This window comes from Branchiostoma lanceolatum, chromosome 18, assembly GCF_035083965.1.
Source record: "Branchiostoma lanceolatum isolate klBraLanc5 chromosome 18, klBraLanc5.hap2, whole genome shotgun sequence".
Lineage (NCBI taxonomy): Eukaryota > Metazoa > Chordata > Leptocardii > Amphioxiformes > Branchiostomatidae > Branchiostoma > Branchiostoma lanceolatum.
The window spans coordinates 5,213,065-5,237,184 of NC_089739.1; the positions used below are offsets into that span (position 1 = coordinate 5,213,065).

The 24,120-nt window shown below is 38.2% G+C and overlaps 2 protein-coding genes across 2 annotated transcripts; one reads left to right on the forward strand and one right to left on the reverse strand.

The window, feature by feature from the left end:
• Positions 1 to 4,181: 4,181 nt before the first annotated feature.
• Positions 4,182 to 16,145, reverse strand: LOC136424100 (sorting nexin-17-like). Its single transcript, XM_066412528.1, has 13 exons — positions 15,924 to 16,145; positions 12,428 to 12,502; positions 11,531 to 11,654; positions 10,234 to 10,298; positions 9,729 to 9,839; positions 9,153 to 9,243; positions 8,638 to 8,728; positions 7,760 to 7,922; positions 7,147 to 7,350; positions 6,542 to 6,667; positions 5,955 to 6,032; positions 5,566 to 5,736; positions 4,182 to 4,917 (listed from the first exon to the last, which is right to left on the reverse strand). The coding sequence occupies exons 1-13, from the start codon at positions 15,978 to 15,980 to the stop codon at positions 4,804 to 4,806; spliced, it is 1,470 nt and encodes a 489-aa protein (XP_066268625.1). The 5' UTR covers positions 15,981 to 16,145; the 3' UTR covers positions 4,182 to 4,803.
• A 429-nt stretch (positions 16,146 to 16,574) lies between these two features.
• Positions 16,575 to 23,677, forward strand: LOC136424086 (translation initiation factor eIF2B subunit delta-like). The gene is made up of 12 exons (XM_066412508.1): positions 16,575 to 16,680; positions 16,972 to 17,017; positions 17,533 to 17,769; positions 18,203 to 18,421; positions 19,213 to 19,304; positions 20,030 to 20,144; positions 20,619 to 20,695; positions 20,893 to 20,995; positions 21,489 to 21,619; positions 21,838 to 22,015; positions 22,539 to 22,719; positions 23,175 to 23,677. The coding sequence occupies exons 2-12, from the start codon at positions 17,006 to 17,008 to the stop codon at positions 23,381 to 23,383; spliced, it is 1,554 nt and encodes a 517-aa protein (XP_066268605.1). The 5' UTR covers positions 16,575 to 16,680; positions 16,972 to 17,005; the 3' UTR covers positions 23,384 to 23,677.
• Positions 23,678 to 24,120: the final 443 nt, after the last annotated feature.

Here is a 24,120-nt window from a genome sequence, read left to right on the forward strand (position 1 = left end):
ATATCATATTCTACGGTAGGGAAAACAAGACTATCTAACCGTGAACATTTTGTTTGTTTGCATTGCAATTGCATGCCCGGTAAAACGCCTCATGGCGTAACACACCAGGTATGTACCGAAGAGTACAAGCTGCATATCCGGACAGATTTATTTGAGTTTCACCGACATGGGCGACTCTTTTCGATAACTAATAACTGGTGTGGTGGGTTCTTTAACGTGCTCGGGGTGTGGCTCTCCTCAAAAACGGGACCTCCATTTAGAATTAAACATTCTGTCCGAGAGAAGTCCCTAACCGAAGCTAGGTACTCATTTTCGCCTGAGTCGAGTGAGGAACTAGGTGTCAAGCCCGTCCTATTAAGAGCACAGCATCTGGGACTTGTCGGGGATTCGAACTCAGTACCTCCGGGTTCTGAGTCAACAACCCTTTCCACAAGGCCACATTGTGTCGACGGGTGCAGACGACCTTACTGAGGGCGAAGTAATTACCATAACTTGGCGTCCTAGCTGAACTGGCGAAGGATATTTTGTGAAGACTAATGGCACTAATGGCAGGTTATATACTAGTAATTACCGACAAGACGAGGTCACTTGAATACCTATTTTGGGGTAGTACCTATACGTGCTATTGAGGCACGACCAAAGCTGCAAATTAAACTAAATAGCTTAAAAATACATATTTTAAAACTCTCCAAGTCGAGGCTAGGCTGCTAATTATCTCTTTAAGCATTTTATCGGCTGTCTATTTTGCCATGATTTCTTTTTGTCCGCCAACCAAAACTAGAAAGCCCGATAAAAACGCATAAAAAGACGTCCACAACAAGCCGAGGCTAACCTCTGCTTGAGAGTATGTTTTAAATCAAATTTAAATTCTCTATAGGTAAGATTTCGGTTAAAGTGGTGTTGATAACCGTTTTTGCGATTAAATTCGCTCTGAAAATTATTAGCAGCGACACCCAGCTGCAGTGCGTACTAACTGAAGAAGGTCACCGAAACGTCGGTCTTGAACAAAAGGCTTAGTTAATTTGTGTGCAAAGAACTTAGTTGTCCAGTGGCTTACCAACCTGGTGGAACTATTCACGTGTTTATTCTATGACGTTTTGATATTTCTTTTGTAGCGAGGCTTATTGTGATTTACCCTAAAAATCACAAACAGTCTTCTAATACGACGGATACCCGCGTTTAAAACACAGCGCAAAATTGTCCTGACGAGGCTAGCCCATACTATCCAAGGCAAGCACATGTACTATCGGTAACAATGAAAGTATCCAATTGGCAAAAACAGTACTGGGCCAGTTGGACTGCTTTTGCCATTCGTGTCATTGCCACCGATAGATCTGCTTGGAGATTAGCTAGCTATCATATAGCCCAGACTATTCCTTGCTATCGTTCTGTGCACGTACAGTGGTTTCGAATTCCTTCTCTGGCCTTCGCTAAATACTAGTCCTACAAGCAAACCCGCGGGTATCAAAGCTGCAAGTATTTCAAGACCCCTTCGGCATAAACCTGCATTTCCGCGAACTCCGCAAAATATATTCTTTATTCTGAGAACTCCACCCACTGAATATTCGTTTTTCCAAGAAATGCGTAAGAACCAAAGTACGTTATGTCTTAAACAATCCAAGATTATATATAGCTGCAAGCCCAATAATGTACATTTGGCACGTTGGTGAAACACACGCGGAAACGGAGCTAATGCCACTTGTAGACGAGAGGAAGTTCATGCTTAGTAAATGCCAAGGGTAAGCTTCATCATCCAACATCAGGATCTACACGCGACCGGCCTGCAGTTTGTATTAATATCGCTAGATGGGGCTCGTGTAAGTGTTGCTCTATGTGGAACCGCAATGTTATGGTGGTAGATTTTTACGGGCGTTTAAGACGCCCAAACAAATTATTGTATCGGAAAATATAGTCTGGAATAACTCTTAAAAACTCTTAAGAAATCATCAGTATTACTCAAATATACCAGTATCCAGAAATCTTTTTGTGGAAGCTGATTTCTTCAATTTGCTATTGGGCCAAGTATTAGTTTGCGAATGTCTGTACTGTACTGTACTGCCAATGCCAGTTACATATTGCAATAGGCGTATTATAAGTTCAATTGCACCATACGATAATAATATGTTATATCAACATGAAAACTTAAATACGACGGATACGTTTTCTTGAAACAATTATATTGAAAATATAGCGATGGAAGAAAATCGTTTGTTGTTGGTAAATGAAATATAATGCAAATTTCAACCTAATCACATAATGCTACATGCAAAACTATTTCTATACAAATTTGAGAACTATTCAAATAGTGACATAGTGTATACATTATTACAATCATGCGCAATAACATGTCTTTGCATAAGGGATAAAATACAGAATGCAGCAACAATACCAATTTACATTGTAATCAACAACAGTCCAAAATGACTTTAATAATAAGTGGCACTGTTAGTGAGAAAAGTAGCTAAAAAGTTATGATCGAATTCGAAAAACCTCAAATTTCAACATTGGAAAATCAGACTTAACCTTAGTTAGATTAAATCTTTCAGTTGAGAAGGATGTCTTTAAGAATGAAGGATGAAAGTAGCACAATCTTGGTATAACTAAAGGAGCCCCTTAGATTTCTAAACCACTGTAAGCTAAATGTATTTGTAGCTGACAGTATGTAATATACTTCAGTACCATATAATGTAAAACTATGTTGGTCCTACAAAAAGTGAAAATTTGAAAGTTTTCATTGCTATTACGACAAAATATTACATACAGTTACATTACAAAAATGTTCGCATTTGAAGGTTGTTACATGTTGTAATTTTCATCCTTAATTATGAACCACAACTATGTATTTTGTGTACTAAACTTAAAGACTTTCAAATTTTGCAAATAATGGAAATATTTTCAGAAAATAAGTGGTAAATCTAAAATATTTTACACAGGAAATTTGAAAATGTTCATACATAACCTTAATTTTGATGTTATTATGTATAATCATAATGATTAAAAAAGAAACACTAACACTACATTTAGTTGCATTGATATGTTAAAGAATACAGCACAGTACTATATGTATAAACTGGTCATGTGTTGGCCTATTGGGTATTATGGCAAGAAAAATTTGAGTGAAAAAGTATTCCTCCTAAAAATGTGATTATACATGCAACATTACACAAACTGGTTACATGTGGTTTTGAGTGCTCAAGAATACTTACTTAATCCATATAATCAAATCAACATGGCTTTACATGTATGCACTCTTTGCTTGTTACATTGTGTATTGTCAGAGACAAGAATATGTGATTCTAATGCTAGAGATCACAATCAGGATCTCTGCCAGTACAATCGCCGATTCTACCGGTAAAATCATTGATTCTACAGGCACATGTACCTGCAGTTAGAGATCCCAAACACAGTCTCTATCAGTAGAGATTGTGATCGCAATCTCTACCGATTCTGCCATATTCCAATCTCCACCCTGACACATACATATATAGGTGCCACATAGGAATTACTAACATGTAATACGGTGTATTGTACTATACTGAACAGATAGAGACTATACTTGTATACAAACACAAATACATGTAAATTGTCCACTGTAAGATTTTTGGCAACACCTCTGTACCTGTGCCTTTTTGTAAATCTAAACCATATCTTCACATCTTACACAAGGCACAACAACTTCTAAATAAGAATTACATTTTTACATTATTTATCAATTTTTCTTACATTTTCTGTAGTGTAACACTCTGGATAAAGTACTCGAAGGTCAAGTGGATTTGGTACAAGCTAAAATAGAAAATTGTAAGAAAAGATTGCTGTTTTTTTTGTTAGAAAATCAATTAATAGCTACCAACAGCCTCAGTGCCAACCAATCAGGTGCCATGTAACATGACTACCACCTTATAAGGCAAAGACCTGATGTTGACCAATCAGCATACATCTACCAACAACAGCCCAAGTCTTAACTAATCAGTTGCCATGTAACATGACTACCACCTTTTAAGTTATAAGGCAAGGGCATGATGTTGACCAATCAGCATTCTTGAGATATGTGACTCCTAACACTGTGTTTTTCTTTTAATTACAAGGAATTTTGACACAATAAAGTAACAATAGTATACAAAATATGACTTAACTTTCATATGGCATAAACTATAATGCCGGGTATATTGCATATACATGTAATAGCAATATTTGAATGTGGCTCTTGTATGTATGGAGCAAAAGCAATCAATCGTAACAGCTGACACATCAGTTCTTAGGACACATTCAAATTGCCAACAGTCAATCTATAGGAATCATAAAATTAGTAGACGAAAAATAGATCTAAGTAATAAAATGTTTGGCTATTAACAAGAATATAGCTTAAGTTTCTAAAATTCAACTAAATTGCATCAGAATTATCTAACATTATTCAACGTAACATCATACTCTAAAGTATTTTTATAACATTTAGCAAATCAGTTTTTGTTATACACATTCTACTGACCAATTGAAAGTAGACCACGCAAATTGATATTATCCAACCACAAATCTTGACACATTTACACGTACTGTACTGGGAGTGAAAAATCATACAAAAAGGCAGTTAGAATTTTTTCCTTTACAAAATTGTGGGTCAATACATTCAGGTTATGGTTTTATCAATGAATGTTCTGAAACATATCAAGACTCTTCTATAAAAGATTCCCAGTGTACATTGCCTTTTAGGGTGGCTATTTTTTTATTGTGCAAAAATTGTTCTCAATTCTTTTTGTTGGAATTTACAAAATTTGGAAGGTAATATTGATGAATGACATATCAGCATCACAGGTCGTCATCGCCGATGTAGGAATCTTCGAACACATCGTTTTCCACGAGCGCCGCCGGCCCGCGCGTGTTCCGACTGGTTGATTTCAGAGTCACAGATGAGAACTTGTCCTATGGAACAACGGCAGGGAAAAGTATGTAACATACAGGCAAATAAAAACTAAAGCATTAGGCTCCGCAAAATGCAACCACATCCCTAAACATTGGCCTCCATTTTATCTCAGGGCTATTCGTACAATGGCACGGCAGCCTCGACACGGCAGGTCTTTTCAACCAAGCACACCAGGTCATCACACCCTACTGTTTTCGATAAATAGTGGAAAGAAAATTTGATTCATATCATAAATATTGTCCAAATTCAAGTTAACTATATACACTGTAGTATATGAAAAGTATAAAAACTGTGTATGATAACAAAATTACATACTGAACAAGACAACAGCACGTCCATGACCAAAGATACAAAAACCAAGTCGCAGTACCAAGGTCAACCATCAGGAGGCCCAAAATAGACCTTGACCTTCCGGTTCACAACATACCAAATATCATCGCCAACATACACTCAAACACACACAGAGTAAAATTTACTAAAAACTATACCTCCATTTCTCATGGAGGTGATGAGAAGTCTTGAAAAACATCCATGAAAAAGTGAGAAAAAAAATCAAACAACAAAAAAATTTGTAAGCCCTCTATGCATTTCCCAAGGTTCAACAATGCGCGAACAAGTATTGTACACCTCTGACCAATGAAACTTACCGATATCCTGCGTACGGAGTCCTTCGCCCTCTGCGCGGCACTCACGTTCTCGTCTCCGTTGGTGTCGGGAGTCCCGAGGTGCCCCGGGGCTGAGATGGACTTGGGGAGGGCAGTCTTCCCATCCTTCCGCAGGAACTGTCTGCTCTGACTGCGCTTAACCCTGTCCTGCGGCTGTCCAAACAAAAATAAACACAAAATAAAAGTTAGAGCCAAAAATTGGTATTTAGAATGAAAGGTTCAACATTTGCCAGCAAATCCACGCTATTTTCCTCCCCATGTCTTCCATAAGTGTTGTTTTCACAGATACTGGCAAATATACTTGTCTAGCTTATTCCTGCTGTAGTTCAACAAAAAATTTAAGATAAAAAAAGTTGGGTAACTCAACCTACCCTTTTAATTCTTCCTCCTTGCTTTTTCATGATAAGTTCGTCTACCATCCCCTGTAAGCACATACTGATAAGGATGGCCTGTGGGGAGGGGGGCACAAACAGTTAGAAACACAAAATCACAACCTCTGGAAACATATCCAAAAATTTGAAAAGTTTTACAGCAAAATGAAAGTCAGTTCTTACTCATTCTCCTACACAGAGCCTTGCCCACAGCCTACAATATACCTTGAGGAAGCTCTGCTAAACCGGGCTGAGGTTTCCACTTTTGTGGGCGTGGCCTCTAACAAGCTGTCAGCCAATCAGAGAATCACCTAAATCTTTTCTTTAGGTAAAACAGAGTCTCTGATTGGCTGAAACCTCAGCCCATGGTTAAGCTGAACCTCCCCAAGGTATATTGTACAGGACACACCTCTTGGTAGCAGAACTTTCCAAAGAAACTAAATGCAACGCTTCAACTAAATTGTCCAAATTCTGCCATTTTTTCTGAACAATATCTGGCAATTATCATTTTAGGTTATCCTTCGAGTTCAGCTTTTGTATCATTGTCACAATTTTCTTACCAATTCTAAAAACAGAGAAAACTTTACCTGGTCAGATTCAATAGTGATCCATTGCAGTTTGTCCTTTGCAACCAAGTACTCAAATGCCACCTCCAACTTGGGTTTCAAGTCCTTGCTATCTCCATGGGCATTAGCACCGTTAGTTTCAGGAATCTGTTACCAAAAAAAGAAATTCTAAATTGTAAAATCTATTTTGTAACAATATCAACATTCGTACATACTTTTGGAATGCTATGTCACTTATTTAGATAAAAAATAGGAGGGCGAGTTAAAAACTGATGAAAGTGGTTTCATAACAAGCTTATTGTTGAAATTTGGCACAAAGGCTTCTTCTTGAGACTGAAATACTTAAATTTTTTCTTCAGATGTTCAGGATAGCTCTTAAACAGGAACTGAACTTTCAAGCGTGTGGTCATCTTGAAATTAACTCAGTCGCTCATAAAATTTTGAACGAGAAATTAAGATATTTCAGTCTCAGAGAAGATATATGTGCCTTTACTTTACTCAGCTCATTCGATAAAAAGAGTTTCTTATAAAATAACACTTGACGTGAATTCCTTTCAAATCACCCTCATATGTTACAATATTGTAGAGGTCTCACACCATGAGAAAACAACAGTATGATCTCCCACCTGTGTTGTTATCCTCCAACACCTCATTCGTGTGACCTTGAAGATGCCCTCCTTGACCTGGTTGTTGGCGACCTTGATGCGGAAGTTCAACTCGCGGTTTCCCGCGCTCACGATGACGGGGCAGTTTGGCTGAGGAAAGTCTGTGACGCACGGCTTAAACTGGATGAAACCGTACGACTTCTGTGTTCTGGCAAGTTTTAGGTACTGTGGAAAAAACGGAACTGGTGGTCAACATTCTGTAATGTTTCGGAAAAATGTGACATTAATAGATCACTAATTTTTGTAACAGTTATGACAAAATGCTCTGTAAAGGGCTGGCACATTTACTGGAATGCTAAGATTCAATCGATTTTTTAAATGACAATGCATTTCATACTTTATCGAATAATCAAATATAAAGACTTCATTTCCCTCAAAGCAAAATTCCTTTTTTCAAAATCAACATGTTCAAATGTTATGCCACAAAATGTTTTTAAAATCCAATAGAATTGAGATATTGGTATAAAATGGTACAAGTCCAAAACTATTATTACTCATTTAATGTACATGGACCTGAGCATTGAAGTATCAATAAAAGCACTAAAAGAAACATATGGGGCCTTGTTTCCTTTACCTCCTTTTTGGAGCCTTTGGCCTGGAGTGCCGTGAGCTGTTTGTGGACGTCCTTCGCGGCAAACACCCAGCCTCGCTCGATATCGTTCACTGCCTGGACGTACAGCAGGTTCATCGCTATCCTGTCGTCAAGGAGATCGTTGTCCATGCTTGGCTCCCAAAAGCTATGGATTCCGTAGTAAAGAAGTTGTTAGAAATAAGATTTGTATAAAAAAAGTAAAGAAGTCATCCGCTATCTCCTATATCTGACAAAGTTTGTTTGTTCGTTCAGACCCTTGTAGCACCTAGTGGCACATAGGTAAGTTTTCTTACTGTTTCAGTAGTACCAGTAGGGTATATTTTTACAGGGAGGCATTACTAGCCCTTCCCCCTTTAATGTGCTTCAGGTCCTCCTCGAACATGGGACCCCATTTTACATCCCTTATAAAAAAAGTGCAGCCCCAACTGAGATATCCTGACCCCAGGACTTGAACCATGGGCTGCTACAAGTTGAGCTACAGGGACTGTAGCTGTGTCGCTACCAGATGTGGACCCGCTGGTAAGGGACGCAATCTCCTCTCTCAGTGACGACTCGAGACGATCAAGCTCGGCTGTCATGGCATCAATCCGCCGGGTGGTCTCCTCCTCCATGAGGGTGTAGTCGTCCCTGAACCTCACGGGCCTCCTTGTCTTACGTTTGCCGGCTCCTGAGGCCATCTTTTGAGCACAAGCGGACAGATTATGGACGAAGAAGGAAGACTTCTCTAGCAGCGCGTCTCTGTTGAGTGGCGGAAGCCGGGGGAATGCTGGGAAGCGGAAGTCCGGACGGAAATTCCCTAGAATTCCCCCGAGGGAATTCTCCCCACATACTAGTACTCATATCTGACAAAGGGAACTCACTTTTTCCTCAGGACTATTCTGTGTTTGGCCTCACTCTCGGCAGTCTTCAGTGATATGTAGGGCGACTCAAACTCCTGTAACTTCCTCACAACTGGGGATAGAACAAAGTACCGATCAAAACAACAACAATCATACATACATGTACATACTAAAGAGGAAAATCGGCAATGAATGTGCATGAAGGCAGGTCATAACAACACTTTCTCAGAAAAGAAAGTAAAGGTAGTCCCATAGCATTTTTGAGGCCATAGGGGCAGTGGGTTGTTATCTACTGTGTCTAGGGCACGGAATTGGAAGGCGGAGCCCATTGCTCTCCTTCCATCGCCTTTACCTCCCCAGCCAAAGTCAGGTACCCATTTTACACCATGGTGGAGTGAGGCGTCGTGTTAAGTGCTTTTCTCAAGGGCACAACATCAGTGGCATGTCAGAGGATTCGAACCCAGGATCTCTGGTTTCTGGGCCAAACACCCTAACCATTACACCAACACGACGCTACTAAGATATAAAACACTTACTCGAATTCCCACCATCTTTTTCCTTCTTCACCAGGAAGAGGGCGAAGTAGTAGACAAAGTCGTCTGAGAGCTCGATCTGGGAGGCAACCGTCTGAACAGAAAAAATACATGATGGTATTAGTTTATAGCAATAACTAGGAATGTAGACATTCCATATTGCACTAAAAGTAATTTGGGAGCTGTAGGCTACCTTAACAACATGTTAAGAACATCTTATAATAACCTTCATGAAATGGGATGTCTTGTTTTGGTGTGTCTGTTTGTCTGTGTTTGCGTGTTTCCACACTTATTTTCACATCCTACTCCTCGGCATGTTGCGACAATGACAGGAAATTAGGTCAATGGTCCCAGAAAGGTCCCAAAAGAGTTCATCAAAAGGTTTCCTATTTTCAATTCATTCCTATATGCATGTTTGGTGCCTTATAAGAGTCAATGGGAAAATAGATGGAAAGAATCCGCGAGGTATTCACAATAATGAATAAACCAACTTGAAAGTCATAAAAGCCCTAAATATTTGACAAAGAGATCTTTGATTCCTTGTTATTTTTAAAGGGAAGAATAAAGAGAACTCCTTACCTCCAAGACATCGTCTGTCTGGTCTGTAGACATGATGCTTACTGAAATCTTGTGGCCGTTCATTAAGAAAACATCCAGCTCTACTGACTCTGGCTCCGCCTTCTGGGTTTCCTACATGTCAATCAACAGATGTTACCTTTAGTACACTACTGTTCACAAATAGACCAATCCTGACTGTCCATCACAATCAGCAGTTTGACCAATGATAGCATTGCAACTAGTGGTTCGACCAATGAGAGAGTGGCTGCATGCCCCTCATTCAGATGGATTTTACATATATAAATTTACAACAACAACATTAACAACAAATTCATACATACACCTCATAACTTTTCATTGATGTTGTTATGTGACAATTTTGTTCTTTATTAAGCTACTTGTGCAGGTTAGAAACATTGACAAATATAATTATGCAACAGTATTTGTGAAATTTCCTGATTCAGAATTTTTCAACATACCAATAAACTGCTAACAATCAAAAGTACTTATTATAAGAAAGGCTTACCTGTTGAGCTTGATTCAAGAAGCTGTTAAAGACGTCGCTGCCGATGATCTCTGGGTCTTGACTCACTGGACAGAAAGAAGAAAAAAAATACAACTGTGATCCTGATCTTCTCCTCGACTTTAGATATATAGTGGCACCCATGCCCAAATATGGCACACATATCCAAATATGGCACCCATATCTGATACAGTAGATTCCGCATATCTGTATAGCCCATTTGTCAGCGCAAATTATACGACTCCCCGAACTATACGACTGTCCGAACTAGCGATATTGACGTCCCGAAGGAGGGGAGGGGGGGGGGCGAATTGGATTTGGGCAAGACACACAATTACACTAACGATATCGCAACTTTATTTTGCAAAATTTTAATCAAAGTACAATCCGACCTTTTCGTCGATCTTAACGTCACCATATTGGATTAAATACGCGATCCATTTTGTTCAGATAAGCCTGAACTGCGTGGGAAACTCCTGCCAAATAAAAAACTCCCGCCGCATGTTGATCACGTGAAATCTTACAGTCAACCAATCAGAGCACAGGTTTTTATGACGTAAACCAATCAGCGCGTAGAAAAATGCATATCAATGAGTAAACAAAGATGGCCGCCCAGCGTCACCAGACCTTCGTCGCTTTATTTTTTTCTGAAATCGCGACGTAAAATACGATTCATCTACGCTACATAAGCAGGATTTTCACGGGGAAAGAATGTAAGGAATAGGTTCTGCGTCGAATACGGCCACAAATAACTGTAATTCGCGGCAAAATACAGCGTAGAGGCTCAAATGCTCCGACAACAATCGTGTTTTTCTGTTCGTATTTTTGTTAACTTTCGTCGCTTGAGTCTTGAAAAACAGGTTTTTAATGAGATCACCGTATGTCAAAGGCACCGATATCGATTGTTTGTAAGCATGACAATAGCGAGTAACAAAAGAATGTGATTGTTGAACGGTAGACGGCGTCCCCACTCCCGAAACAACAATTCAAATCCAAAATTTAGCCTGTAGTTGTGGGTCATTTTACGATAAAATCGGACAAGATTCTATACAATACCCCGAACTTTACGATTATGGGCTATACAGATATGCATTGTTTTTACAATTGAGTGAATGGTAAATGGTTTGGTGTTTTGGAATTCTATACAGAAAGACGAAATATACAGAAAAAAGGTATACAAATAATTGGCATATACTGTATTTGCAAGCAAATGCAGCATATTTCACTTGTCCACCTTTCCAAAACAATGTATTTTCTCCAAATACCTGTGGTATGGAGTGAAATATAATAATTGGCTTACCTATCTGTATGTACCTCTCCAACTGTTCTCTCCTCTCTTCTATCTGCTGGGGGGTCAGGGTGAAAAGGGCGAGCTTCTTGGGAGGGAAGGGGGGCAGGTTTGCCTGTCCAAACTCTTTCTTCATCTGAAAAATATTAAAGAAATTCATGCAAAATACTATGACTGTTAAAGTAATATTTGCAGTCAAATACATAATGTTTACCTTCACATGGTCTGGCCTAACAAACTACAGCTCTCTTTATTCTTTCTCAACACATTTTGTATACACAGTGACCAGCCCCTCTTTCTCTGTCCTGCCACTTGCTACATCATATGTGTAACTGAACACCACAGGGTGTCTGGTACTTTACAACAACAATGGTGACAGCCATCTGGCTCAGGTCATTGATCTTATTTGTTTGGAAACAGAAAGAGAAGAAGAAGAGGAAGAAATGGAGCGAAAACAATATGTTTCCTTCCATGAGGCTAGAGCAACATCACTTAATCATTTCATAAAAAGACAAGAATCCTTGATATAATATTACAACAACCATGGTGAAAGCCATCTGGTTCAGGTCATTGACCAGGTCCTTATTTGTTTGGGAACAGAAAAAGATGAGGAAGAAATGGAGCAAAAACATTATGTTTCCCTTCCATGAGGCTAGAGCAACATCACTTAGTTATTTCAAAAAAAGACAAGAATCCTTGATATAATAGCATGAAACTTGAAAGTTCATCTGAGTTGATCAAGTACATAATGAGAATTTACTGTTCACCAAACGTGTCTACAGCACTTGGGTCAAATAGCTGATGAAGACCGAGTGATTCGGTTGAAAATTCCGGTGAGTGTAATTTTTAGAGTTGGAGAACAGTTATTTCTTATAATTATAAAACCTTGATATAATTGTCCTCACCCACCTGTTCATTGAAGTGGTGCAGTTGACTGTAGCGGACGGAACAGTGGGCCACACCGTTCACATGGATGTTGAAGGCCTGAGGGAAAAAGGAAGTTAGTATATATAACTTATAAGCTAGATAGTTCACAGTTTGAAATGTGCACTTGTAGCAGGAATGATAATGGGGATACATTGTAGGTTACTATTGAAAGGGGCCTTCAACTTTAAGTACATATTATACATAATACATCACACTGCGCATGCACACTTCAAAGCATGAACAAGCTTATTGGCATTGTGTATCCTAGGAGGAAAATGGGAAAAAAACTTGCTTTGACTTTGAGCCCTGCCTTAGTACAAGAGTGCGTTTTGATATTGAAATAAACTAACTTTGACAAATTGTACTTTCTGGCATGTTGCAATGTACTACTGTGAATTTTGTTGGGGTGTTTATTTTTGGAAGGAGGGGAAATGAAGACTACTCAGTGTTTCTAATTTAATGTTAACAGTTGAAAAAATTCTGTAGTAGTACAGTAGAAATATACGTACATGTACATTGGAATGGAAACGCGTATTCGCTGAATTATAAATTCACATTAGAAAGGTTATTGAAAAAAGCTAAAAAATGAAACCTCCGCAAACACTACAAGATTTACATGTACATTGAACAAACAGTAACATTACAGATTTATGACATGTTATATTGAACAAACAGTCAAATTAGTTTTACAGCATGCCAGCTACACATTATCACCACATAGAGTTCAGGCCTGCACAGTGTCAACATAGACAGTTTACTTATACAGGGACTGGCACCAACCAAATGTGCTAGTGTGTCACAGTATAATGTTTCAAGAATTAAAGAAATTTCTTACTTTTTAATGGCAGATGTAGAGACAATTTCATATATCTATTTCTCAGTTATATGTATACTAATTCAGTTCAGTTATACAAGTTATACACCCTTAATGTGACAAGGTGTTCAAAAGAACACTAAAGGATAATCAATATGGCAGCACTATACAAATGTATGTACCTTTACCTGGGGGGCAAATATCTGGGGACAAAGGTCGAGATGACACAATGTACCAAGCAAAGTTTCAAATTTGTCTTAGATGTACACAACAGTATTCTTCCAATGTTCAAAATTGCCCACGTTTACAAAATGAAAAATATAATAGACTTTTGAAAAGCTCCAAAAGAAAGCTGTATCTGTACATGCCTAGTTCTACCTACAAATTATTGAAGGTTGCTTGATTGTGCTTGCTTATTTTTCTTTCTTTTTTTTAGTTGGTACATGTTGGAAGTAAAGACTTCTTGTTATTCAAGTTTAAATGGAGGTTAATGTTTCACAACTTACATGTGTTTGACACCAACAAAGGTAATAAAGGTCAGAATTTGCAATAAAATGTAGATCCATATGGTATGATTGCAATATTGAACATCAATGTAAATGAAGTGGATCTGGCCAAGTATTTTATTGACTATCACTTGATCATAATCATTTACTGGTCTCAATGCTGAATCACAGACCTACACTAGAAAAGGGAATGGAGAAAACATACTGTGAATTCATTTATTTTTCAAAGGACTTGAATATTATGGTAGATGGGGAAAGTGCTGTGTTAACCGTTCACGATTGAAACAATTCTTTAGCACAGTAGTAATACATGAATTCACCCTAGAAAGGATACAGCAAATAGTTCAAGATATATAGTTATTGTAGAAGTCATAACAGCTGTGCACTTCCTAATATAGTCATTCTCAAACAAAACCTCTGATTGTGTTGTAGAAAATCAATGTTATGTCAGACTGAGTCAGACTGAAATTTTAACAAAAAGCAAAATGACACATATTTTGCCACTAGCAAATATTAGAGCTCCAGGAAAAAATCTAAATTTTAAGAGACACAACAATTAAACATATACATATGGCATTTTTTATAAAATAAAATAAACGGCACCGTACAACACAAACATGTATGTTGCTTGTTTCTGTATCTGTATATCGGTATTGGGTATAACTGCCCTTCGGCATAACACACCAGCTTTGCAGGCACGCAGTACGACAGCAGCTGGTTATATCACACTGAACGACCTGTCACACATAACCATAGCTGCAAGCGTTCCTTATGTTAAAGCATAATTATCTAGTGAGGATTCCCCTACTGTACTTGGTAGCAACAAACTCCACTCTGTGATAGTTCTAGGGAAAAGTGAATTTTTAAACACCTCAATCCTGGTATCTAAACTTGAAAACTTCTCCTAATGATAATGGTCCTAATCCTATCCCAGCTGTAGTCAATCACTGAAATGAACCAGATACCAACTGGCTCTCCATTCTACCAACAAGTCCTGAGGGAGTTGTCCTATCATGATTGCTCTATTCTCATTACTGCTCTAGAATTAGAAACTGTAATTTACAGTACTAGTTATAAAATATACTTATTAGCCTTATCGAATTTGTTTTATACTGTGCATCGATAGATGATATTTATCCCTAATTAGGAGTGAAAATACTGGGTGCACATGCACTTTTGTGCACCCCAAATTTTAAGCTGTGCATCTGATTTTTGGCTTGTTTACCTACTAGTAGATACTTGGTTTGGCTAAGTAATATACAGGATAAAGAATTAAAGGTACTATTGCAAACTATTACAATACCGTATCCAGCATATTATTGACATTTTAGAATACAAAAAAGGAAACACCTATAGAATTTGGGTTCATTGCTCTTTTTTAAGGTCCAAGCTGGGTTGGCCGGATTTCCTGACATTCCACTTTCTTTTACGCTTCCAGGCTAAGGGTAACACTAACAGTGAACAGTGCGCACTGTCTAGACAATACTGTCCCTAAAAGTAGGTTGATTTCTGTGAACTCAAGGACAATATCATGTCCTTGATTACAACTTACTTTAACGTACAGGATTCTTTACAATCTACTATTTCACAGACATATATATCGTGCTGTCTCCAAATTAGCTTAAGCTTGGATATAGATATAAATATAAATGTCTCGGAAATGAGATCAAATACCCAATCACACGAAATAAAAAGAAGAAAGGCAATAAGTCATGATTAACCCTAGCCTCAAGTAAACCTTAAATCATAATTGATTAAGTACTTTTTTTTCTTGAGTTATTTCATTTGGGTCCTTCTACTAGCAAAGAGTGCAAGAAAAACAATAATATGTAAGTCTACAACATGCTAACAATAACTGATTAGTGTATTGGGGACAAAAATTTACGCAAAACAAAATCCTGGGCTATCCTACGATTTACTAGAGTTACCGGAAACCAGTTCGTAGCTAGTTTTGACCAAATATGTTGACTGAATTCATCAATAATTTGCTAGAGTATTGCTAACTAGAAAACATGGATTTAGGACAAGATAAATCTGACGATCCTTAAAATCTGAGGAAAGTACTTAAAATTGTAAGAAATCAACAACCGCTACAAAATACACAACAAAAAACAACACAACAAAAATTCCAAACTTGGTTTTTCCAACGACAACTTACCGTGTAAGCGCCCCCTTCGTCGCTGCATTCCGCCGTATCCGGGATTGAAAAATGCATCTTGACCTTCTTGATGAAGCCCCCAGGTTGTCCCAAACGTCTTAAGTTCTTTAATCTGTCCTTGGTTTGAGAAAAGTTGACGTGAAACGAAGTTTTCTTTGCAAAAAAATGAGATCCGCAAATCTGGTTCACTGAAGATCCGCCATGTTGTAACTTTTGGGTCACGTGATACTATCCACCCCTTCCGCATCACGCGCCAAACATGCTAAGTAGATAATCATTATTTGATAGGTAAAAAATATTATAAAATATCCTTAAAACTACATATTAAGTCCCATAAAGTAAAATTTCAAAACATAGAATTAATATCTATTTTTAGATATATATTTTGCCAATTCAAAATATCTTGATGGGATAAATAAAGCTTAAAAAATATATTAATATACATTTCCCCCCTTAAGTCGTATGTATTCTTCTTACCGAGGGCTTGTTGTGATCAGAGTTAGGGTACTCTAGGGTTTTTAGGATATTAGCTGTTAGTATTTTTCACAAATATTAGATAAAGTGGATATTATAGTGAGATCTTTAGATACCAAAATTCTATTGATATGAATTTGGAATATTTTCACCATTTACGTAGGTTGACCCGCCCTAAGATAGATTTCAAATTGAACATCTGTGTTCTCATTTTGCTTCTTGGTACCCTCCGTTTCACCATGATGCAATGCTTCAGCATGGCGGAAAGATGATATGATGAAAGGTGTGGTGTCTGACTTAATCTATCTTTTGTTGCCTGAATGTTGCTTAAGTGATGTCGGTACATTAAGACAACGTTTAAGAACATTTTTTAGGGTCAGAAAAATCTTAAGTTGACGTTTCAAAGGATGTCACGATACTGGAATCAAACGCCGTATTGTCTGACAGCATGTACCCCCCTCCCACCTTTTTTTTGCGCATCAGTATTTATTTTATAAGTGACATAAACTTTATAAGATATAGTACATGCACATGTTGCTGAAAAGTTTATATTTTTGAATGTCTTTTTACACAGTTTTGCTCGGAGTTAGGTCATCCCATGAAGCAGAATGGATGAACAAGTAAGTCAAATCATATTCAATCATATATAGAAATACACAAATATGCTGTGAAAATATGTGTTGATGATGTGCTCAGCATCATTTATTTCTTTGTAATGGCCATAATTGCCCACTTTGTCTTTTTAGAATTGCACATGTTCAACATGTTGTTTTGCAAAACCGGTCAACTGCCTTTTACAGTTTTAGGCGTAACACACCAGTTTTGTACAGTACCGTAAGTGAAAGCTGTGTAAGATCGGACTGTAATGTTTGGTCCACTCACGCCTTGATGGACCGTACTCTTTTCAATAAGTATGGTGTGGCTCTACTCAAATACAGACATTACTCATTTTCAGTGGAGTGAGGAAATAGGTGTTAAGTGCTTTTTCTAAGGGCATTGGGGTCTGCTCTGGATTCAAACCCAGAACCTTTAGATTCTAAGTCAACAATCGTAACCATAAGACCACCTTACCACCTTTAGGATACATTCAAAAATATGTGATGCATTTAAATGTATGATGTGACATCTTTACCAGAATAACCCAGGAGCCGAGGCTACGGAAGCCGAACAGAAGCAACTCAGCAGAAAGGAACGAAAGAAGGAGAAAAGAGCCAAGAAACAGAAGGGGAAAGATGGAGAGGGTGAAGTAGAGAGGTCGTCTGAGGCCACACCTCAGGGTCATGGAGGTCAAGGGTCAGGTGCAGGAGGTCAAGATGTAACAAAACCACAGAAGAGCAAAGCTGAACTGAAAGCAGAGAGAAGAGCTAAACAGGCAAGTTTACCATTAGCAGTCTAGGTGCCATACATGCACACCTCCTAGCAGCATCTTAGGGAAGTGCAGCTTGATACTTAGACTTAGGTTTCATCACTTCTAGGAGGCAGAAAGCAACAGTACCAAAAATTTCATCATGAAATTGAAAACATGTTTGAAAGTCGAGAAAGTAGGATTTGGTATGTCAGGATCTCATGTGCAACAACACCCTCTAGCAATAGCAAAAGGAACTGCAGCCTGATGCAAAGCAAAATTGTTTTTATTTCCAGGGGGCAGAGACTCCCAGAGAGAGCAGCCAAACTGAACATAAAAGTCAGAAAGTAACAATTTCAAGTTAACATTCCCCATTTAGAATCTCATGTGTACCAACACCTCCTGGCAATAATGAAAGGAACTGCAGCCTGGTGCTAAGCAAACTTGTTGTTATTTCCAGGAGGCAGACAGAGCAGCCAAGATGGGTAAAAAAGGGGGAGAGGGGGGAGGTAAGGATGCTGGGACGGTCCAGAAACCTCGGACAGGCAGCGACAGCAACATACCGTCCTCGCCGTCCATGCAAGTGACCAAGAAGGAGGCGCCGAGAGTGCGGGCAAACGTGCTGGTGGACGATCCCAATGTTCAGAAGAAGGTGGCCAAAAGACTGGAGACACAAAGGGTAAAGTTGCACCATTTATGAGAATCTTGTTTCACTGTAACTTTATGTTCACTGTTTTCACGGTCACCTCTGTACCATGAACTTACCATGAACTTACCATCACCGTGAAACAACCTGTTGTTATTATTTATGATTCCTTCACAAATCCGTTCTGTAAATCACTTGCTGCCACCATGAAGTTTAAGTTCAGTAAAAATGTCTATATATGAAATTTTGCTACCGTGAAGATAAAGTGAATTACTGTAAGCCGATTCATGGTTTAAACTGAGAATCATGAAGTCAAAGTGATAGATAGTGATAGATAGTGATAGTAATCTCAAACCAATTTAGCTCAAATGAACACAATGAACAGATTAGCATATCTTCCACTGGTCATGACAGAGAAGACAGACGCTTTGTACAGTATCTACATGTTCGTTTGAGATAAACTGGTTTGAGATCACTTTCTTTCACTTTTTTAATTTTTCTGCTTACTGTGAATGTAGACGTACTGACCCTGACCTCTCGATGTAGATACAATTATAGATGTGTTTTTTAAAATCATTTATATACAATAATTTTTGATATGTACATGTATTGTTATTACTTCTGGCTCGTTATACTGACCATCTAAAATTCCATTGTTTGTAATGTCTTATCTTTGTCAGCAGGGCTAGCCCTTTGTAATAGCCATAGGCTAGTTGGGCAGCCCTGGCTGTGTGTCTTGAACAACCAAACCAATAGATAAAAAAAGAAAAGTTGGTGTCATACCTGTGTAGTTTTAGAGAATAACAGTTGTTTTGTCCATGCAGGTGCCACAGAGGCCAGTGACTCAGAAAAAAGTTGGGCTGTTCTCACATCTTCATCAGTATGAGAGAGAGACCTCCCTCACCAAGAACATTAGGTAGGATGAATGCTACATGTTTTTGTGCTACATTTTTGTTCCAATAGATAAGTTTATCATTTGGGAAGGCATCAGGAAGCATGTTAACAGGTTACATACCTTGTGCAGTCATTTCAAATCCAAGCATGTGGCTTCAAAAGGCGCCTAACACGATTTTCCTAGCAGGTGTAGAAATGGGTACCTGGTTGGGGAAGTAAAAAGCAGTGGGAGGAGAGGGATGGGCTCTGCCTTCCAGTACCGTACTTGAAAGTTGAAGCACAGTGGATAACAACTCACCCCCTACGGCCTTAAAACGGCCTTCAAAAAGCATCTTCCAGTTGTAGTATCGGTACCCCCTTAGTGATGTTTCCTATTGTTTAAGTTATCTTACAGTTCAGGTGTCTTTACCCCCTTAGTAATGAGTGCAGTTCAAATGTTTAATGGACAAGATACAATGATAGTTGATAGACAACTCTCAGACAAAACATGCTCACTCTGTTAGTCTGTATTACTTAGTACTGTATGGCTAATCTAGTGGAAAATTTAATCATGTTTCCTATTGTTGGGAGGTGAGTGGATCAAATACATGTAGATCTGTCTGGATATGAACCTTCTACTGGATATGAAACTTGTACTGTTCAGTACAAACCTGGTGTGTTACGCCATGAGGTCAATTACCTGGTATGCAAACAAACAAACAAATAAACAAACAAGATGTATTGCTGATTTTGCTCTGCTTTCCACAGTTTTTCACCAGGAGGAATCCACAGTGCGATCTTGAAGCTAGGACTCCAGTATGCCAATGGCATTATCTGTGGTTCCAACTCCCGATGTCTTGCACTGCTGGTAGCATTCAAAAAGGTAAACGCTTCTCGATTTCATCTTCTTAAAGTAGTTTTTATGCAATATTACTCTTTCAAATCCATAAGCATATTACAGTCTTGACAAGAAAGAAAGATGTCTACAGGAATTCTTTAAATGTTCACGGCCATTATATTTTCACCGTTTTTACGGTGATGTCTCCACTGCAAATTCATTACAGCAAGAATATGCATTATTTACCTGTGTATTACTAATACTAGACTAAGTGTGCTACTGAGTTATTTTAACTGCAAACTCAAAACACTATAAAAACTCATTTTCCCTTCTACATTTGCGAAAACAAATCTGCAAAAAGAAATGAATTTGCAGTATACATTTCATGTATACTTCAGTAATATGTTTTTGGTGCATTGTAATGTTGATAAAGGTGGTCAATCTAATGGATTACATGTACTTTTTCAGCAATAGAAAGTAGTTGTGGAATGTCTTAATAATAAAGAACTTTTCTTACAGGTGATAGCAGACTATACCACACCTACCGATAAGGACCTCTCAAGAGACTTAGATGCTAAGATCAAGCCTTACATCAGGTAAGAAGATTTTTTACCTGTGTAATATTTATATGAATATGTATCTAGACATGAAGTTTAGAAAGCCATATATGCTCTTGAACAAAATACTTTTCAAGCTAATACTTAACACTGGATGGGAACATACATTATTTTAAGTATAGAGGGATTTTTTAATGCACATTTGAATTCATTGCCTTCCCTCTTTCCTTCTACAGCTTTCTCACACAGTGTCGCCCCCTGTCTGTTAGCATGGGAAATGCAATCAAGTACATCAAATGGCAGATAAACCATTCACCAAATGACATCCCAGAAGCTGAGGTAAGTTTTGTGATATGAAAGGAATACTGATGCATTAGAATTAATTGTTCAACTATAGATGTTTGTATTCATTGAAATTTAGCTGTCTCTTAGGTTATACTGATTTGATTATATGGATGACATCTATGCGCGCATGAATTTTCATACCTTTCCACAAAAAAGTTTGCAACCATACTGTCAATCTTTCAAAACAGCTGCAAAATGAGCAAACAAATGCCATAAGTTGAAAAAAAAATATCGGAAAATGTATACTTATGTCGTAGGATTCCAAAGTCAAGTCCAAAGTCAAAGAAGAAGATGAGAAAGAGCAAAAATATAGATATTATTATTTGGTAGATTTGACCACGTAGATTTCATGATAAAGACAACATTTTTTTCTTCACATGCTCTCATCAATTTTGCAGTGCTCAGAGAATGCCATCCATATGATCAAATCAGTATTGCCAAAGCTTGAATTAAAACTAATTTGAATGTCTTTGTCTTTCTTTTATAGGCCAAGAAGCAGTTACAAGAAAGCATTGACCTGTTTATAAAGGAAAAGATCCTACTAGCAGGAGAGGCCATCTCCAAAACCTACACCCTGTCCAAAATACATGATGGGGATGTCATTCTAGTCTATGGCTAGTAAGTATGCTGTGTTGATGACTTGACTTGACTTGACTTGACTTAACTACTGTGAAAGAGGTTAATGTTACTCCTGATTTCTTTAACTCTGTCATGTTTGGCAAGGTGACAGACGGTCACCGAAATGTTTGCTAGGTACAAAGACTTGTTTGTGTACAAAGAACTTTGTTATCCAGTGTTTTACTAATCTGACGAATATATTCCTTATATTTCTCTAGTTCTTCCCTGATCAAGAAGGTCCTGTGCGATGCCCATGACAGTGGGAAGAAGTTCAGTGTTGTTGTTGTTGACGGGCGGCCCAAGTTCGAGGGCAAGGAGACGTTGAGAAGACTGGTGCGACACGGCATCAAGTGTACCTATGTACTCATCAACGCTGTTTCCTACATCATGCAGGAGGTACAGTCTTCGTTTTAACCCTAACACTAATGCCATGTTATTTAGATTATTTGGATGCCACCCGCTCATGCATCAATTTTCGTCTGCTTCCAAAAAAGTTTTTCACCGTACAGTTAACTCCACAAAGCAGCTGCAAATTGAGCAAATATATACTGTACATTGCAAAAAGATTTCAAAAATGGATACTAATCTCATAGAATACCTAAGTCAATTCCACAATCAAAGAAGAAGATGTGAAAGAACAAAAATGAAGAATCTTTTGTTCGGTATACCATACTCTGTTTGTTTGCCAAACTTTTTTTTCGCGCGCTCGCATCAGTTTTGGGGGTCCCGGTGGATGTCATCCATTGATTTGTTGGTCACAAAAATCGTTCTAGAAATATTATAGGTCTTCTATACATGATATTCTGCTTGAATTTTAGCCTTAATTCTCATGTAAGTAATAAGATTCAAATTTCATGCTTTTTACCTGTGCTACTGTGTTACAAATGTTGTAAGATTTTTATCTGTTTTACATAACTAGGTATCAAAAGTGCTCCTCGGAGCTCACGCCTTACTTGCCAACGGCTTTGTCATGGGAAGGGTGGGGACCTCCTTGGTTGCCATGACAGCGAAGGCGTGTAACGTTCCTGTGCTGGTGTGCTGCGAAACATACAAGTTCTGCGAGCGCGTACAGACAGATTCCTTCGTGTTCAACGAGTTAGGTGAGTAATTATATCAAAGTTAATAAACTGCAGACAAATTCGATCTATGCAAAATATGAAGTCCTCTTGATCTGTAGTGTGATTTTCTTTGCATATAAACTTATTTGTATACAAAGTATGGATGGATTACAATAGACAGAATCTGCATGCCTGTCCACAATTAGCAGTTCAACCAATGAGAGAAGGGCAATTAGTGGTTCGACTAATGAGAGAGTTGCTGCATGTCTGTCAAATAGTTGCATTTTATGTCTTTGATTATTTTGCATTTCTACATTTTGCTGAATTGGCCTAGCTTATAATAATTAACCCTCTGTTTCCTAATGGGTGCTATATGCTGAATAGTAACAATTATGATCCTATTGTTGTAAAATTACTGCTGAAATAATATGCACAATTATTAGTCATAAGATCATAAGAAGTCTTCCTTTTAATGACTTTCCAACGTCTCAAATCAGGTGACCCAGCCGACCTGGTACCCTTAAGAAGACAGTGCCATCTTGAGAACTGGCGCCAACTGGACTCCCTCCACCTGCTAAACCTGGTGTACGACATCACGCCCGCAAACTTCATCGCCATGGTGATCACGGAAGTGGGGATGATCCCGTGCACGTCTGTTCCCGTCATCCTCCGCGTGAAGAGTACGGAAGTATCCGACGACCAATGATAGCCTTGTAATGTCAGTAACAGACATTTGGGGCTACTTTAATTTTATATTTGATGTCTTGATACAGCGACATATATTGTGTGTTATCGGTGCTCTTCTGGAGTTTAGTGCTTGTTTAATAGAATATGATGTAGAAAACCAGAAAAGGTCTGAAAATCTTAAGAGAAAATGATCTTTTAGCTCTAAAATTGCTACATAAAAATTTGTGTTACTCAGTACTCAGTATTCTAATAATTCGTTATTAAATCGCACATTAATGATAGAAAGCAAATAAAACAGGTTTTTGGTGTAAAATCTGCCTAAGCTGTCATTATTTGTTGATTTGATGGTATGTTGGTCACAGTGAGTCTGTCATTTTTTCATTTTTTTCAATTTTCATGTAATAGAAAATATAACAATACACTATTCAGATTTCCAGGCAGAATTACTTATTTTCAACAGTCAACGATAGGGACAAATACATAGATGTCTATGCTTGATGCTAGTATGGCTGCTAGTTATTGGCATGTTTCATTATCATGGTGAAGTAGCAGTTTGAGTTAAGCTGGATTGAAATCTGAATCAAAAGTTGAATCTAGGATATTTGGAGTTTCTCACCTGCTGACATTTCGGTGTCTATCAGACACCTTCTTCAGATAGAGCTTCTGACTGGAGTACTGCTTCTCACCGTGGCGAGAACGTAATCCCAAACTCCAAATATCCTATGTTCTACCAACCCAATGAAATTATTTTCGGGA

Excerpts from the sequence above, each read along its gene's own strand:
- LOC136424100 (XM_066412528.1), bottom strand. The coding sequence starts at position 15,980 with ATGCATTTTTCAATCCCGGATACGGCGGAATGCAGCGACGAAGGGGGC. Across the intron at positions 12,503-15,923 it reads ACGAAGGGGGCGCTTACACG|GCCTTCAACATCCATGTGAA; the intron begins GTAAGTTGTCGT and ends TTTTTCCCTCAG. Across the intron at positions 7,351-7,759 it reads CCAAAGGCTCCAAAAAGGAG|TACCTAAAACTTGCCAGAAC; the intron begins GTAAAGGAAACA and ends TTTTTTCCACAG.
- LOC136424086 (XM_066412508.1), top strand. Across the intron at positions 17,770-18,202 it reads CAGAGAGAAGAGCTAAACAG|GAGGCAGACAGAGCAGCCAA; the intron begins GCAAGTTTACCA and ends TGTTATTTCCAG. Across the intron at positions 18,422-19,212 it reads AAAGACTGGAGACACAAAGG|GTGCCACAGAGGCCAGTGAC; the intron begins GTAAAGTTGCAC and ends TTGTCCATGCAG.